General features: G+C 45.4%; 1 protein-coding gene across 1 annotated transcript in view; it reads left to right on the forward strand.

Moving 5' to 3' along the window:
* Positions 1–18629, forward strand: part of hspg2 (heparan sulfate proteoglycan 2) — a 172060-nt gene that overhangs the window by 30821 nt on the left and 122610 nt on the right. Inside the window, 2 exon segments of the mRNA XM_034141030.1 lie at positions 14875–15004; positions 15559–15618. Of these exon segments, the coding sequence (XP_033996921.1) occupies positions 14875–15004; positions 15559–15618 (190 nt within the window).

Below are 18629 nucleotides of genomic sequence, written 5' to 3' on the forward strand. Positions count from 1 at the left end.
GTTTGACGGCGCCCAACGTGGACTTTTGTTTTCCGATAACAGCAGCTCTTGTTGTGCTGTCCCAGTGCATCTTGGGTAACCAAAACAAAGCCTCTGTGTGAGAGATGCTCAACACAGTTTCTCTCTCGTAGCGCCAGATTTTGGTTAATCTTCGTCAGGAATTGTTGGATGAAATATGGTCGAGAGACCGGTTGTGTTCTGAGGAGGAAATTCAGAATGATTTTGTGACGTCAGATGTAGCTCCTCAATATCATATATAACATTAAAAACATCACATACATCACATTAGTCCGGCAGTGTCTCAGTCACTAGGGGCTTGGACTGGGAGCTGTAGGGTCGCCGGTTCAAGTCCCCGTCCAGACCTAAAATATGGAGTGTGGACTGCTACTTGCAGAGGGCCCAGTTCACCTCCTGCCCTGCCGTGGTGTCCTTGAGCAAGGCACCAGACACCCCTCTTCCCCCCTCACTCCCATTGCTCCCCGGGCGCTGTACAATAGCTGCCCACTGCTCCTAGTGCTAGACTCCTGGTACTAGACTCCTGGTACTAGACTCCTGGTGCTAGACTCCTGGTACTAGACTCCTGGTACTAGACTCCTGGTCCTAGACTCCTGGTACTAGACTCCTGGTCCTAGACTCCTGGTACTAGACTCCTGGTTCTAGACTCCTGGTACTAGACTCCTGGTACTAGACTCCTGGTACTAGACTCCTGGTACTAGACTCCTGGTGCTAGACTCCTGGTACTAGACTCCTGGTACTAGACTCCTGGTGCTGACTCCTGGTCAGACTCCTGTACAGACTCCTGTACTAGGACTCCTAGTACTACTCTGGTACTAGACTCCTGGTACTAGACTCCTAGTACTAGACTCCTGGTACTAGACTCCTGGTACTAGACTCCTAGGTACTAGACTCCTGGTGCTAGACTCTGGGTCTAGACTCCTGGTACTAGACTCCTGGTACTAGACTCCTAGTACTAGACTCCTGGTACTAGACTCCTGGTGCTAGACTCCTGGTTCTAGACTCCTGGTACTAGACTCCTAGTACTAGACTCCTGGTGCTAGACTCCTGGTGCTAGACTCCTGGTTCTAGACTCCTGGTACTAGACTCCTAGTACTAGACTCCTAGTACTAGACTCCTGGTGCTAGACTCCTGGTTCTAGACTCCTGGTACTAGACTCCTGGTACTAGACTCCTGGTACTAGACTCCTGGTACTAGACTCCTAGTACTAGACTCCTGGTACTAGACTCCTGGTGCTAGACTCCTGGTTCTAGACTCCTGGTACTAGACTCCTAGTACTAGACTCCTGGTGCTAGACTCCTGGTGCTAGACTCCTGGTTACTAGACTCCTGGTAACTAGACTCCTGGTACTAGACTCCTGGTACTAGACTCCTGGTGCTAGACTCCTGGTGCTAGACTCCTGGTTCTAGACTCCTGGTACTAGACTCCTGGTACTAGACTCCTGGTGCTAGACTCCTGGTGCTAGACTCCTGGTACTAGACTCCTGGTACTAGACTCCTGGTACTAGACTCCTGGTGCTAGACTCCTGGTTCTAGACTCCTGGTGCTAGACTCCTGGTGCTAGACTCCTGGTACTAGACTCCTGGTACTAGACTCCTGGTACTAGACTCCTGGTGCTAGACTCCTGGTACTAGACTCCTGGTACTAGACTCCTGGTACTAGACTCCTGGTACTAGACTCCTGGTGCTAGACTCCTGGTGCTAGACTCCTGGTACTAGACTCCTGGTACTAGACTCCTGGTACTAGACTCCTGGTACTGATCATCCTGGTACTAGACTCTGGTACTAGACTCCTGGTACTAGACTCCTGGTGCTAGACTCCTGGTGCTAGACTCCTGGTACTAGACTCCTGGTACTAGACTCCTGGTGCTAGACTCCTGGTTCTAGACTCCTGGTACTAGACTCCTAGTACTAGACTCCTGGTGCTAGACTCCTGGTTCTAGACTCCTGGTACTAGACTCCTGGTACTAGACTCCTAGTACTAGACTCCTGGTACTAGACTCCTGGTACTAGACTCCTGGTACTAGACTCCTGGTACTAGACTCCTGGTACTAGACTCCTAGTACTAGACTCCTGGTACTAGACTCCTGGTACTAGACTCCTGGTGCTAGTCTCCTGGTGCTAGACTCCTGGTGCCAGACTCCTGGTACTAGACTCCTGGTGCTAGACTCCTGGTACTAGACTCCTGGTGCCAGACTCCTGGTACTAGACTCCTGGGTTCTAGACTCCTGGTACTAGACTCCTGGTACTAGATTCCTGGTTCTAGACTCCTGGTACTAGACTCCTGGTACTAGACTCCTGGTGCTAGACTCCTGGTGCTAGACTCCTGGTTCTAGACTCCTGGTACTAGACTCCTGGTACTAGACTCCTGGTACTAGACTCCTGGTACTAGACTCCTGGTGCTAGACTCCTGGTACTAGACTCCTGGTGCTAGACTCCTGGTGCTAGACTCCTGGTGCTAGACTCCTGGTGGTACTAGACTCCTGGTTCTAGACTCCTGGTACTAGACTCCTGGTGCTAGACTCCTGGTGCTAGACTCCTGGTGCTAGACTCCTGGTACTTGACTCCTGGTACCAGACTCCTGGTTCTAGACTCCTGGTGCTAGACTCCTGGTGCTAGACTCCTGGTGCTAGACTCCTGGTATTAGACTCCTGGTGCTAGACTCCCTGGTGCTAGACTCCTGGTGCTAGACTCCTGGTGCTAGACTCCTGGTATTAGACTCCTGGTGCTAGACTCCTGGTGCTAGACTCCTGGTATTAGACTCCTGGTGCTAGACTCCTGGTGCTAGACTCCTGGTATTAGACTCCTGGTTCTAGACTCCTGGTGCTAGACTCCTGGTGCTAGACTCCTGGTTCTTGACTCCTGGTGCTAGACTCCTGGTACTAGACTCCTGGTTCTAGACTCCTGGTGCTAGACTCCTGGTGCTAGACTCCTGGTTCTTGACTCCTGGTGCTAGACTCCTGGTTCTAGACTCCTGGTACTAGACTCCTGGTGCTAGACTCCTGGTGCTAGACTCCTGGTGCTAGACTCCTGGTAGTAGACTCCTGGTACTAGACTCCTGGTGCTAGACTCCTGGTGCTAGACTCCTGGTGCTAGACTACACATACATCACATACACCCAGGGCCGTCCCTCCAGGCCGATCATGCAGACTGCGTGGGGCCTCATCTTGCGGAGGGTGCCTCAACTGAGCCGAAAATGCACCTATGCGCTTATGCGGCGCAATTAGTGTGGCACGGTTTCGCCGCTGCGAGGCTCCACTCGACTATTTTCTACTTTTTTAATACTATTTTATTGAGATGTTTACATTTTGGATTGTTTATTTCTAGTCTTTTAATTTCTCTTATGTACAATGCCTTGTCTTTTTATGCTGCTGCAACGCAAACATTTCCCACATTGGGATCGATAAAGTACTAAGTATAAAATACTTCTTATCTTATTATCTTATCTTATTTTTTGAAAGTCTTTAAAGAGTTCTGAAATCTTTCGTTCTGACAGCTATAATTGACTACAATATGAACAGACAGGTTTTCTGCATCTGAGGGTTCTTTCTATCGTTTACCCTGAAAACAGAACTGGTACCTCATCTTTTCCCACTCAGTGTAACCAGGAAGTAATGCAGTATGATTCTCATGGTGGGGGGGGGGCGCAACAGGTGGGGTCACATTAGCTGGTTTTTTAAAGTGACAATGAGAGAGGAGGGTAAATGTGAGGCAGCAGAAACCAGATCTGATCGCAGCTGCTGAGACTTCCTGTTTAAAGCTCCAACACCGCTCAATCTGTGCTACATGATACATCCAGTTAGCATCCTCCCACCAATCACTGGAATATTGAAATAACCCCAGCATGGATTGTTGTGATATTTGTTCTGCATACGTTCATGTTCCCTAGAGGTTGAAGCCTAATGTACTTTCTTGTAGCGCCAACATGAGGTTTGTTGTCTTTTCATGACATTTGACGGGAATTGTTAGTTGGATAATTGGATGAAATTTGGACGAGTGTTGCATTGTATCCCGATGAAGAAATTCAGAAAGGTTTTGTGTCTCTCTGACATTAGATCTCATGCACGTTAGAGCATTTTGAATCGGCCCTCAGCTAATTCAAAAGGTGTAATGAAATGCGGCCCACAGATGAACTTGTGCTTGTCATATATTGTACTTCTTAAATAGAAATGTAAAAATATATTACACAGTAGTATTCATGAGTTAATAAGACCACTTTTCAAATAAATTCAGTCAATTCAAGTTGGGAAAAATGTCAAACAAATCTTAGTTGATTTAAAATTAAAAAAAAGCCCAAGAACTTATTTCCATAACAAGCTTGAATCCTACCCTTCCTCTTTTGATCAGCAATCTGAAGCTTCTGTTTTAAGAAATGAGCTGCTGACAAAATAAAGTAAACCCTCTGGAGAGCTGTGAGCAGTTTGTTTTCTTAAAGCATATTCAAGTATCAGGAATAATTGACCTACATTTCATTGATTTTGCTGACTTATAACTGAACTTATGAGGCGATAAACCTCTAGTGAGCGGCCCCAGACCTTCGTATGCTTTTCTGTATGTGGCCCTCGGTGGAAACGTTTGAAAGAAAGAACTTTAATATTTTCCAAAAACTTGGACGAAAACATTAGCCGCTTTCACACCAAGTACTTTGCGGGACTTAGTTCCCGGTACTTAGTTCCCGGTACTTAGTTCCCGGTACTTAGTTCCCGGTACTTAGTTCCCCCGAACTCTTTAGTCCCTGGAACTGTCCTAGTAGATCGCGTTCACACCGGAATAAGTTCCCTGAGGGAGGATTACGCAAATGAAGCCGCTGACGTCACTTCTTCTTCTTCTTCTTCTGCTTTGGGTTTACTGGCAGGCCGCAAACAACTTCACGGCGTATACTGCCACCCGAAGTCCCCGGGAGTTGGGGACTGGCTTCAGTAGAAGCTGCTGGGTCGCGTCTTCCGAGTAAATCGCCAGAAGCGCCGACACCTCCTCATCTCTGTTGGTGCGCTGGGCTAATGCTAATTCTAATAATGCTAATGCGAGCAAATAAAATGGCGGCTTCACAAAACCTTTCGGAGTTTTACGGGGCGTGGTTTGCAATCCGCCCAGCCAATCAGAAATTGTTAGTGTGGCCGACACACCCAGGAACCATTTCCTCCCCAGGAACGTACTACCTCTCTAGCAGGGACGATCTGGGGGTGAAAAGGTTTGCGGGAACTAGGTTTTAGTTCCAGATCTTTTTGGTGTGAAAGCAAAATTCCAAGAACTATCGGCCTAGTTCTTGGGCAAAGTACTCTGGTGTGAAAGCGCCTAATGTTGTTGTGACCTGTTTTGTTGTAAAACCGACGGGTCGCAGATCAGATCTCAGTCCCTCTGAGTTTCTGTATCTCAGCTCCATGTTCAGATCCTCTGTGTTATTAATACAGACGGAGCTCCAGCTGTCGTCTGGGGAACTGGAGCTGACCCCCCCCCCCCCACTTCACTCTCTCAGTAATGTTACCGGAAACACACACACTATTTATAGACCCCCCCCTTAAATACTCTCACAGTGTTTATGTTCAGACAGGACGTGCCGCTCAGGTGAAGCAGGGTTAGGCCGACATCAGGGAAGGGAAATGTGCATAAAACTATGAAATATCATGTTACCTTACATTTGAGTTAAGCAGCCACTGTTTTGTATTGCATTACAGAAAGGAAAAACTGCTTTTTCCACTGGAGCACGTTTATTTAATGAGGAGACCATGAATCATAAGGTATTCATTTTACCCTTTACCTCTCATCCTAACACAGGGTTTGATTTGAAGTCCTCGCTGCCGTGATTTAGAAATTTCAACTTAACCTTGATTTACCAATTATGAGAAACCTTACATTTTCTCACAGCTAGAGCTCCAGTAGTTTTAAGAGCAAAACCTCAAATCCAATAAATTCTTTCCCACAAACCACAGGCTGTTAAACTGTGTGTGTGTATTTGTGTTTGTTTTACTGTACGTGTGAGGACCGAGTGTTGGGAAACTACCCGTTCTGTGAGGACCTTTTGGTTGTGTGTTGTTGCTACCTGCATGTGTAAACGATGGCTGTCTGCAGGGCTTTGTTCTCTGATGGGGGGGGTCTCTTCAGGTTGGTGGTCTCGCTGGGGCCCCTGCTGGGGAGTAATTGAAAATCTTTGGGGTTTCCTGAAGGTGTCGACTGGACGTTCACGCCTCGGAGGAATGTGGTCACGCTCTGTCACAGAAAACAACGCTTTAAAAACACTTAGCTCTGGTGATTTTCCTTACAATGCAAAATACAAAACACTGAAGACATACATATAAATGATATAGACATGAGACATATATATAGTATATCAAATAAAATACAACATAATACTTTATTTATCCCGGGGTGTTTATTAGGTAAAACACACTGTCTTTGTAAATACAGTACAGTATGTTATATATAGAAGTAGTCGTGATATGTAATATATATTAATATTTGCAATAAACTCAGGAGTCTAACCGTCTCTGTCCTGGGGGGTCTCTGGTGACTGGGCTGTCATTCAAGCTGAGAAAGGCCCCACGGATAGTGTGTGTGTGTGTGGGTGTGTGTGTGTGTGTGTCAGAGTGTGTGGGTGTGTGTGTGTGTGTGTGTGTGTGTCAGGCTGTGTGTGTGTGTCAGAGTGTGTGTGTGTGTGTGTCAGCGTGTGTGGGTGTGTGTGTCAGAGTGTGTGTGTGTGTGTCAGAGAGTGTGTGTGTGTGTGTGGTGTCTGCTTTCACAGCTCTCTCTGCGTCTGGCCCTGGTGTCGCCACGCTGTGACCTTTGACCTCAGATACATGATGGTGGCTCACAGAGAGGACCATTTAGATAGTAAAACTGTATTTAATATATATGTATACAGCAGAGGTGGGACCAAGTCATTGTTTTGCAAGTCCGAGTCAAGTCTCAAGTCTTTGCGCTCAAGTCCGAGTCAAGTCTCAAGTCTTTGCGCTCAAGTCCAAGTCAAGTCTCAAGTCTTTGCGCTCAAGTCAAGTCTCAAGTCAGGATGGGAAAGTTCAAGTCAAGTCCAAGTCCTAAACTTTGACAAAACGAGTCTTAAACAAGTCATTATGTGCTTTTCACCAAATGTAATGACATCGATCAACAGAATAATACTTAATGATCAAACTGCTCTTTATTAGTCACATTAATCATTTAATAATCCATTTTCTCTCTGCTGGTAAAGTAACGTGTTTTCTTCTATTGTAAGAGGGATCAGTAAGGTAAGGCTACCGTGACGGTTTGATTCAGAAGGAGTTTAATGTATAAGATCCCTGATGTTGAGGTGACCAGAATGTTTATTTCCACTGTGTTCAACATGTTATAAGGGACCCACAACCTATCTTTATGCAAGGGATAATGTGCAGCGAGGCGTCTCTATGGGGAAAAGAACACCTGCATCTAGATCCCTCTGCAGGTGGTACTTTAACTATATTTTGATCTTTATTTAACAGGACATGAAGAGCAGAGTCTTGGTTTACGTCAGCGTGCTTTCATCGTGTTTATTCACCACAAAGCATGCAACACGTAAAGATTGAATGCCCTTTGAAATAAAGAAACGGCTTCACACACAACCTGACGCAAAGCTAGTTTAAAAACATCTTTAAAAGACCTTGATATGTGATACTTGATACTTACCTGTAGCCAGCAGAAAGCAAAAAGCCTGAGCGAGGAACAGGAGAGAACATCAGCTGGAAACAATACTCCTTCAGAAAGGATGATTCTTTTATGATGAACGCGTCTAAAGGAATACTTTAAAGTGGACCTATCATGCTATATTATAATAATATAGTGTAGGACCATACCTATATGAGGCATATTTATACTTTTTTTTTTTCAAAATACCAAACAGATCATGCATTTTAGCCATGCCTCATTTTGCTCAATTTGACCATTTATAGCTCTGTTTTAGCAAGGGCAGATTCAGTGAGAACAGCACCACCTACAGGCCTGGCATATGTACTACAGCGTCTCCAGCGCTTTCGAACGGCAATGCCGTGGTTGTCTCCTCCTGATTGGTGGAGTTGGCCCAATAGCCGTAGCGCCACCGTCCTGACGTCAGGACAGTGTTCAAATCTGGATCAGTTTTATCAGATCCGTTGCAGCCCCTTTTTTAGAGATTTGGGTATGGAGGAAAATAGAGAGGGTTGTGTTTTCTGACACTTGGTGAGTTCCCTGGAACACCGGGGACACATATTCATGTAGAAAAGACGTACAAAAGTGCATGTTGCATGATAGGTGCCCTTTAAAGTGTTTAAAGGAGTGCAATGAACATCTATATATCTTCTCTCCTAACGTCTTGAATACATGCCCCGCAGAGAAGAGACTCAACACACCTGCTGAAGGGAACAGGAAACACCAGGGCGTGTGAAAGGCTTCATTTATCCAGAGGGTGACGGAGTTTATTGTGAAAAGGTGTGAGCGTTGTTGTGTTAGGGTTAGGGGGGGGGACCGGGGGAAGGGTTCGGGGGGGACCGGGGGAAGGGTTAGGGGGGGGGGCCGGGGGAAGGGTTAGGGGGGGACCGGGGGAAGGGTTCGGGGGGGACCGGGGACGATGAAGGACCTGTGTCCTCTTCACAATGAGTGTGTGTGGTGTGTGTGTGTGTGGTGTGTGTGTGGTGTGTGTGTGTGTGTGTAGTGTGTGTGTGTGTGTGTGTGTGTGTGTGTGTGTGTGTGTGTGTGTGTGTGTGTGTGTGTGTGTGTGTGTGTGTGTGTGTGTGTGCCTCCTTGACTTCCTGTTGTCCTGCAGAGACTGAAGGGCCTCACTCATTGTTTTTGTTTTTATTCAGTTTTTAATTTTTTAATTTATTACTTATTTTTATAGTTTTCTTTGTATTTTATTTTATCAGCGTGATGGATCTTCCTCAGCGGTGTCGGGCGGTGCAGCTCTCCTCACATTCCTGTTCAAGTCTCAGCAGATACTGTGTGAGTGTGTGTGTGTGTGTGTGTGTGTGTGTGTGTGTGTGTGTGTGTGTGTGTGTGTGTGTGTGGTGTGGTGTGTGTGTGTGTGTGTGTGTGTGTTGTGTGTGTGTGTGTGTGTGTGTGTGTGTGTGTGTGTGTGTGTGGTGTGTGTGTGTGTGTGTGTGTGTGTGTGTGTGTGTGTGTGTGAGAGAGTGTGTGACGTCTTGTTTCTTAACGGCCATTAGAGCAGAAATCGGACGTCAAATATTTTGAGGAAAAGTCTTTCCTGTTTTTCATTTCCCCTGACGTTAATAATTAAATATGAACATGTTCTGCGTGCATCGTGACATGAAATGAGTGAATTCTTGGCGCGTGCATCAATGTTTTATTTATCTACATGTGAGTCCAGACGGGTCGCACAGCGTTACATATCGTTATCGTGCAGCCTCTCGTTCTGCTTCAGTTTCTCACAGATTCCTCTGCAGCTGCATCTGTGGGTTTATTAGAGGGGTGGGCGAGAGGCATTCTTCTCACGGAGATGTAACACAGAGTGTGTGTGTGCGTGTGTGTGTGTGTGTGTGTGTGCGTGTGTGACGATGTGTGTGGGTGTGTGTTAGCATGTGTCTGAGGACACTTTATATCTGTGTAGCTGCTTCTGAAGATGTGCTTGTGGGTGTTTCTCTGTGGGATTGATGGCCCTGCTGGACATGTTGAACCCACTCTCACACCCCGGTGCAGCTGTGTGATGTGTTGTTAGCGTGAGATGCACATTGTCCAGAGTTTCTCTTCTAAAGACGATGGCAGCGTAGTACCTTGGTTCTCAAATGGCGCGTTTCCACTACAGGGCCTCGCTCAGTACGGCTAGGCCTCGTTAGGACTGGCTCACTTTATGGTGCATTTCCATTACAGTTTAGGAACTGGGGTAGTATCTATAGTAACGCAGTGTAGGCGGAGCCGTGACGTCCTCTTCAATGAGAACCCCAGAAAAACAACACAGCCGTTAGCTGTTAGCACTCAGAGCTCACAGCTCCTCATATCTGTTCAGAAACTAGACAAAAGTTAAACAAGTACAAACCACAGACTGTCTGTGTCATGGTGAATACAGTCGCTGCTTTATTTATGTCTGTATAGGCCGTTGTTGTGAGTGTGGACGGTCGGAGCATATACTGCGTTAGCTTAGCCAATCTCCATTTAGAAAACACGCATTTTAAAAGGTGTTTCGCCTGCTGTCTGTCTGCAGACTTGTCAAAGCATTAATTCATGGTTTTTACTAACCGGTATCAGTATGTTGTTACTTCATCATTTTGAAACGTGTGTTACAATTAAATCACGGTCAAATATGTCCATCTTGTTGTAGTTGTAGCCCCCTTGCCAGCGACGCTCTCTCTAGTTTAGCATACTCAGCCCGACTCAGCCTCGTTGTCTCTGGCCCTAGACCCACGATTTTATGAGGCCAGAAAAACTGTGAATTAGGACCCGCCGGCCGGTACTAGGCCAAGTGGAAACGCAACCAAAGACGGGCCGCTGACGTCACAGCCCTCTTAAACCGTGCTCCGCGCTGTAGTGGAAACGCGCCATTAGAGTGTCTGTCTTTACTTTCTTACTCATTTCTCTGCTTGTATGAAACCAGCAGCTGTATCCAATGGGATTCCTCCGTTTGATTCAAACAAGTCGTTCATGATACAGGTTCTTTGGGGTTCACCAGTGGGGTGTTTACTGACTCTCTGACGTAGAACAAAACGTGTTCCCTTTCCTTTAGAGGAAGCCACGTGTCTGTAAGTAAAGGGAACTTATTGTGATCAGAACACCATTGACTTTGAGAAGAGGGAACCAGAAGTGATCAAATGCTTCTGTTACTCCATGTGTTAGGACTCCTTCCTGCACCTCTCTGTGAAGCGAGGTTAAATGGAAAAGCCACTTGAGTCACCAGGATTGAGTCGATGTTTTGATATCACATCCCGTGGAAGATCTCCCTTGGTTTATTCCCACACTGTCCGATGACGGATAATCAAGCCAACAGTTGTTGGGAATCTTTTCTGAGACATTTATCTCTCGGACAGATGAAAGCTGTGGAGAATCCTAAAGCTTTGCCTGTCATCAGGATGTTCGAGTCCTGCAGGACAGATGTTGCTGACGGAGGCTCTGCAGCTGGCCGACCATCCACAGGATCTTGGCTTTTAGATTTAGCATCTTCTTCCAGAACCTCCCGCTTGTGTTCTTGGTTTGTGAACGCGGTAAAAACAGCTGCTGTCACTCATCGTCCGGGTTGTTCTGCTTCATCCTGCAGGGCATTGTGAAAGGATCAGCCATGAGCAAACACTGAATTCCTCTCTGCAGGAATGTCCGTGTGCCACATGTGTGTGTATACTATCTGTGTGTGTGTGTGTTCGTGTGTGTGTGTTGTGTGTGTGTGTGTGTGTGTGTGTGTGTGTGTGTGTGTGTGTGTGTGTGTGTGTGTGTGTGTGTGTGTGTGTGTGTGTGTGTGTGTGTGTGTGTGTGTGTGTGTGTACCTGGCTGCCATATGTCGCTCTGGATATGAAACGGGAGCGAGGAGGTTTTCTGAGGCCAGATCTGGAGGCAGTAATATATTTTCTAACGCTTTGAAAGGAGAGTAAAGGTTGCAGAAGCTTCTGGAAAGTGTAGTGCAATAGTGAGAGATAAGATGTAGTCCTGGAGAGGAGGAAGATGCTCAGGCAGCGTTAGCATGTTAGCTCTGAGATCAGGGACTCATACGGACTGAACCAGCTGAGGCTGATGTGGATGTGGAAGTGGGGATGATTCTTAGTTTTCTGCAGGAGTGTGAACAATGTTGAAACTTTCTAAAAAACATTCCAAAAAGTTTTGAAATTAAAATTTCAAAAAAGTTTCTGAAAAATGTTTTTTTTTAAATATCTGTTGTAATTTATTGTCTTTTATTGTGATTATAGAAATGTGTTTTTATGTGATTGTAGTTATTACATGTACAGCACTTTGGCCCGACCAAAAAATCGCTTTTAAATGTGCTTTATAAATAAACCTTGATTTGATTTTTGAGTTTTTGAGAAGTTTTGAGAAAAAATTCAGAAATTTGAGGGAAAAAAACTGAAAAAAAACGTTCTAACTTTTCTTTCTTAAATCTTTCAGAAAAATGTTGAAAAAACGTTCAGAAAAACTCTGTGAAGCGAGCGATCGAACCCCTTCCCTTTGGTCGGTACACGCCCATTTACCCAGAACTGCCCGTTTCACAGAGTGGAATATTCACTATGAATTGAATCCGTATTTGGTCTGATGCCTTGCTCAACGGTAGGTGAACTAGCACCTCTCTAAGTCCTGTTGGGACTTGAACCACCGACCCTCTGGATCCCTCCGTCCTCTCAGAGTCAGTGGAGTGTTTGTGGGAAACGGTTTGATCCCAGCGAGGCTCGGACCGTCGGCTCGGACCGTCGGCTCGGACCGTCGGCTCGGATGAAAAGAATTTGCGCTAGTCAGCGTTTTGCTTTGGACACTGTTGATGTAAGGGGGGGGCGGGGGGATTTGGGATTTGGGGGGGGGGGGGGGGGGGGGTAGATGTAGTTATTTATTAGCCGGAGGCTTTAAATGGGAAACCCGCCAAGACGGAGGGGGGGGGGGGTCGATGCCAACTGGAAATACCAGGGGGGGGGGGGGGCGCAGCAGACTGCCAACCCTACAGTCTGGAGGGAGAGAGTGAGAGTATCATGTGTGTGTGTGTGTGGTGTGTGTGTGTGTGTGTGTGTGTGTGTGTGTGTGTGTGTGTGTGTGTGTGTGTGTGTGTGTGTGTGGTGTTGTGTGTGTGTGTGTGGTGTGTGTGTGTGTGTGTGTGTGTGTGTGTGTGTGTGTGTGTGTGTGTGTGTGTGTTGTGTGTCTGAAGCACAGGAAGCACATTAATCAATAACTTCATCACACCGCCAAACCAGTAGAAATGATCTGCAGATTGATCCGTCGTGATGATGAATGGAAATCCAAGGTTCAAGGTTCTTTATTGTCAAACTAACATAGCTACAGAGTAATGATGTCGTTGAAAATCTTCGGTCACAGGCTTCTCCAACAATGCAACACAATAATACAGATAAGCAGACAATATTAAAACAATATTAAAATATACTATATTGAAAGTAATAATGATGATCTTGGTGTTTGAGAAACTTTGAAGGACTTTTCAGATATTTCACCATTTTGTGAGTTTTGAAATACGCCCTGAAGATGTCCTCCCCTCCGACAGCATGTGTAATAACACACTGATCTCAGATGACAGTGTTTCCTCTGCTGCTCGAGTTTCAGTGTTTCCAGGTGACCTCATGTTTCCACAGAGGAGGCGGGGGGGCAGTTTAAACATACTTTAGCAGATTTATGTCATCTCGTCACACTGAGCTCAGCTGCTTCACTGTGTGTGTGTGTGTGTGTGTGTGTATGTGTGTGTGTGTGGTGTGTGTGTGTGGGTGTGTGTGTGTGTGTATGTGTGTGTGTGGTGTGTGTGTGTGTGTGTGTGTGTGTGTGTGTCAGCAGTGTGTGTGTGTGTGTGTGTGTGTATGTGTGTGTGTGTGTGTGTGTGTGTGTGTGTGTGTCAGAGTGTGTGTGTGTGTGTGAGATTGTCTCTGCTTGTTCTTGTGTTGAAATGTGGGCCAGTCAGCTGTGTGTGTCTGAAGCCAAACACCATCGTTCACATTATAAAATCACATCAGAAAGATATAAAACAGAAACGAGGCGAAGTGTTCCCACAGATACTTAGACAGGAGTTACGTTTTATTAATCTCAAAAAAGTCTTCATTTGTTTGTAAATGTCCAACTCAATCTTTTAAATTCTTATACATGCCAAAGACATGGACTGTTTCTTTCTGACATTGCAATATAAAACGTTAAATATCTGGTGATACATTTCTGGATTAGCATTCCTACATGGATGTTCATTCCAGCGTCACACACCACCAGTTTCAGTTACTCAAACATTTGTGCCATCGCGTCCCAAACGTTATTAACGCTGAGTCCTGAGTGTCGACGTCTCAACGATGCAAACATACGAGACGTTTTCTGACATTGCAATAACATTCTTAATCAGAATTCCTCTTGAGTTAACGGCACACAGATCAGGAGAGTTCAACCAACGACTCTCACATTCAGTTTGTTCATTTGATAATGGAGAGATTCCTTAATAGTTGTTCAACTGTCTACAAACAACCTTTAAAGTCCTCTCAATGCTTCGAGATGGAAGTTGTTTCTTCTAAGGTTTTATTCTAAAATTGGTCTTGAACTTCCGTCTGAGCTGCGATAGAGAGGTCTTAAAGAGTCCTGAATGTCTCCTGTCTTCAGCTACCCTGATGGAGCTCCCGTCCTGAAATGCCTTCCCTTCACTCTTGGAGGTTTGTTAGCGGAGGTGTTTAGTTTGTTGCCCGCGAGCTGCCGGCCTCTGGGATAATAAAGCTGAGAGTAAACACTCGACGTCGCTTCCTGTCGCTTTGTTTGCTCCACATTTAGCTCAGGGTGTGACCTCTCCTCACCTCCATACATCTGTGTTTCAGGAGATAAGGCCTCCAAGGTGTGTGTGGATGTGTGTGGTGTGTGTGTGTGTGTGTGTGGTGTGGTGTGTGTGTGTGTGTGTGTGTGTGGTAGTGTGTGTGTGTGTGTGTGTGTGTGTGTGTGGGTGTGTGTGTGTGTGTGTGTGGTGTGTGTGTGTGTGTGTGTGTGTGGGTGTGTGTCGTGTGTTGTTACACGTTGTCTTTTTGTCGAGTTTTGACAGCCATACAGACACATTTTCACGAATATTAAGATATAATATAAGATGCACAATTCAGTCTCTGCACAAAACAAAGATAACAACATAATGATACATTTGTTATAACATTTTTGAAAAAAGTTTCAGAAAATTTCGAACAAAAATTCAGAAAATGTTGAAGAAAAAATCTGGAAATCTGACCAAAAAAATCTGAAAATTTGACAACAAGTTTGACGTCCATAAATGTGTGTTGCAGGTGACGCAGGCCTCCAAGGTGTGGGGGGAGGTCCCTCTGCCCGAGGACCTGGAGGGGGCGGCGACTCTGAAGGTTTCCCACAGCCTGATGGACGACGACGAGGACTTCGCCGCAGATGAGGCGTCAGGAGGTGAAGGAGCTCAGCAGCTTCAGTGTAGAAATGGAAATGAAATTCTTCTGACCTGAGCTCCTCCAACAATGCAACATATATAATACAATCCCAAATTAAAAGTAGTGCCAGAAGTCTTAAACAGAAATACTCATCAAGCAGGATTCAAGGTTCTCAGGAGGAGTTCAAGACTAAATGACCTAATATTGGAAACTCAACCAAGTCCTGTTTCCATTTGGTGCATCTGCAATATATAAACACGTGAACTGTGAGCAGCTGGAGAAACAGATGGAGATCGAGTCAGACACGCCTTTTCAATGTTTTAAATCAAACACAAATCCACATGTACAGCAGACACATGGATTAACCACAGTTCTAGAAATCCCTGCAGTGCATGAACAGAAAACAGTGATATATTCAACTCTTTCCCAACACAGGATTCACGCTCTTCAGGAGGAATTCAGAGCAGATTTAGTTTTCTTCTTGTTGCATAACTGAACCCAACATGTGGTTTGTTTTTCCCCAACTTGCATTTCCCATGAAAACTATAAATATTTCTTGTGTTTCCTCCCCAGATCTCCCCAGTGGAGAGGATGACGGCAGCACCCCGTGGCCCCCCGTCTCCGAGAGCACAAGTAAGGGATCAGGAAATCTGAAATGCTGATTTTGTTGATGTGTTGAAGATCATTAAGTCCCATATTATAGCATATGTGTGTGTTTGTTTTTATCACTATGTGGGGACATCAGAATAGGTCCACACACACGAAATGAGGACCTCTTTCAGTGTGTGTGTGTGTGTTTGTTTTTATCACTCTTTGGGGACATCAGAATGGTTACACACACACAACATGAGGACCTCTCTCATTTTTGGTGTGTGTGTGTGTGTGTGTGTGTGTGTGTGTGTGTGTGTGTGTGTGTGTGTGGTGTGTGGGTGTGTGTGTGTGTGTGTGTGTGTGTGTGTGTGTGTGTGTGGTGTGTGTGTGTGTGTGTGGGTGTGTTGTGGTGTGTGTGTGTGTGTGTGTGTGGTGTGTGATCACATCTCACAGAGACAGGGGGGATTTATTTAAATATCATATTCAACTTTAAACGACATCTATAACTCCGTCCATTTCTCTTCGTTTACCGTCTCTGGATTATTTTTTGACACAACACACCCAGGCTTTATATGAACATGTGAGCACGCTCTGTATCATAGCAACCCTTAAGAGGCCAAAGAGACGCTAAACAGACCAGAAACAGGTTTAAATAGAGACGGTGATACAATCCAAACACAAACTAATCTGCAGCCAAAATGTATTTCTCTGTTTGAGCAGATTTAGTTATTATTACACCTTTAATTCCCCTGCAGGGTCACATGCTGCTCTCCTGACGCTCAGCTCACTTTCTTATTAAAGATTCCTCTATATTAGCTCCTGCTGTGTGTGTGTGTGTGTGTGTGAGATCATGTTTGTATAGGCGGTGACATCACAGCGTCAACGACACAGAAATAACCCTCGAGGAGCTTTTAGCACACTTCATAATAACGTCTGCAGCGTCAGCGAAGAAGTATTCAGTTGAGATCCACAGAGATGAAGTCATCACGGCACGGATAGGAACGCTTTGTAATAAACAGCCGAGCAGATGAAAGCTTTACTTATTCTGCATCAAAGCTGAGGTGGTTTATAGGTGTGTGTCTGACGGAGCGTCCACACAGCAGCGTTAAAACATCTTGGAGGTGGGCGTATCTGAAGCTTGGGAACGCGACCAACTGCCGTATGTCTCTCCCAGCATACATGCGGTTTGATTGGCTAGCGCTTGAACTGTCAGATTTGCATAAAACAGGATTTGATTGGCTGACGCTTCCACCGTCAGCTTCAAAAGTTGAACATTGCTCAACTTTTGAATCCTGAGATGCCTGGAAATCTCCGCTCTGCTTCCCACAATGCAATTCGGCGAAAAGTGAGGCAAAAGTGACGTCACCCCATTCAAAGTGAATGGGCAGAAGCGTTAGAAGATTTTTTTTAACGCTGCTGTGTGGACGGGCCGTAAGTGGGAACACAGGTAATAGGTGAGGGTTCAAGGATTCCAGGATTCAAGGATGCTAAGGATACAGGGGTTTTATTGTCATTGTACAAGAGTTAGCATAGTTTTGTAAATAAAAACCTGAAGTCTCCTCCAGCAATGAAACATACAATATACTTGAGTTTAGGGGCGGGTATCGTTCGGGTGTTATAGACGCTAATTACCAGTGCTGCTTATCGATGCTGGTATTTATGCCAAAAATAAAGTAATTGAATGAAAAGATGTGAAAAGATTCAATAACAGTTAGTGTTTTTTAATTGTTGTTGAAATAACTGTGTAGTCTTTCAGCCTCGAAGCAAAGAAACACCTTTAAAAACTAAGATTTTGGATCTGTGCTGTAATAGTTAAGAAATCCAACAGTTTTAGTCTTTAAACAAAGTGCATGTTGACGTATCTCTCCTTAGTGATTGCACCTCTTACTGGAGAACCCATTTAGTACCAGTTCTCCATCCCATCCGAACTCAAGAGATAAGATAAATACAGAAATGCCCGTTTCACAGAAATGCAGGAACACAAATCCACTTAGTGCTTTGTTTACATCACATGTCACTTGTTAGATGAGTGTTACTGAGCTCTTCTGTTTTAAACATTTAGAAACAACCTCCTTCATTACGTAATGCCGCTTTTGAGAAACACTCTCTAGAGATGTGAGTTCTCAAGCTTCACAGTGGAAATAATTACTTTCAATGTCACTAGATGGTTCAGTTATCGTACATCCGGGCACTTTCTGCATTATTTAGTGACATCGCTAAAATGGCAAAATTATCGTTGAAAGACCCAAAAATAATTTGTTAATCTGGCAATTCTTCCTGGAGGGTAATTATTTGAGGGTCCTTAAAACAAGGCTTTTCTACGTGCTGCTTATTTCTTCTGTTTCATACATTTGATTGAAAGGTTCTTCGTTAACGTTGCAACGTATTTAAACATAACCATCAATCCTGCCGCTGACACTGGCCGCCGCCGACGCTGCACATCGTCTTTGAGAAACACTTTCTAGAACTCTCCAACTTCATATCTAGGTGTATCAGAGGGAGGAGTCTGACCCCTGCAGACCCTCCCTCCTATCAGTGTCCAGGGTTTCCTTCAGTCTCCTCTGACTGTAACTGAACAGGATATGAATCAGATTTATTCTCCAGACGTCTCCTGCAGGATCTGCTCCTGATATGAAGGGGAGACGAGGAGGGGGGGGGGGGGGGATCACAGGCGCCGATAAGGGGAGATCAAAACTCAGGATATCTGAATCCTCTGCAGATGTGTTCCTGCTCCGCTGCACGCAGACAAAGAGGAATCCTCACATCAGCAGATAGCACGACAACAGGAAGGCAGGCATAAAGTGGCACCTACTTTAAAGTGAGAGGGGGGGGGGGCAGGACAGAGACCCTCAGATCAGGAAACAAACTCCCTTTCCTGTCCTGTAACACGAGCTCTATGTGGAAGCGCAATGCTAACGTCCTGAGGTGAGCCGAGGCGTCTGCAGATCCAGTGTTCACACTTTAAGGAACACGAGGTATGCAGGAAGTGCATATGTGAGACATTTAAAACAAGTTGTTTCTGATTCCTCCCACTGCTAACTGGGGAGGGGGAG

The sequence above is a fragment of the Trematomus bernacchii genome, unplaced genomic scaffold (genome assembly GCF_902827165.1).
Source record: "Trematomus bernacchii unplaced genomic scaffold, fTreBer1.1, whole genome shotgun sequence".
Taxonomy (NCBI): Eukaryota; Metazoa; Chordata; class Actinopteri; order Perciformes; family Nototheniidae; genus Trematomus; species Trematomus bernacchii.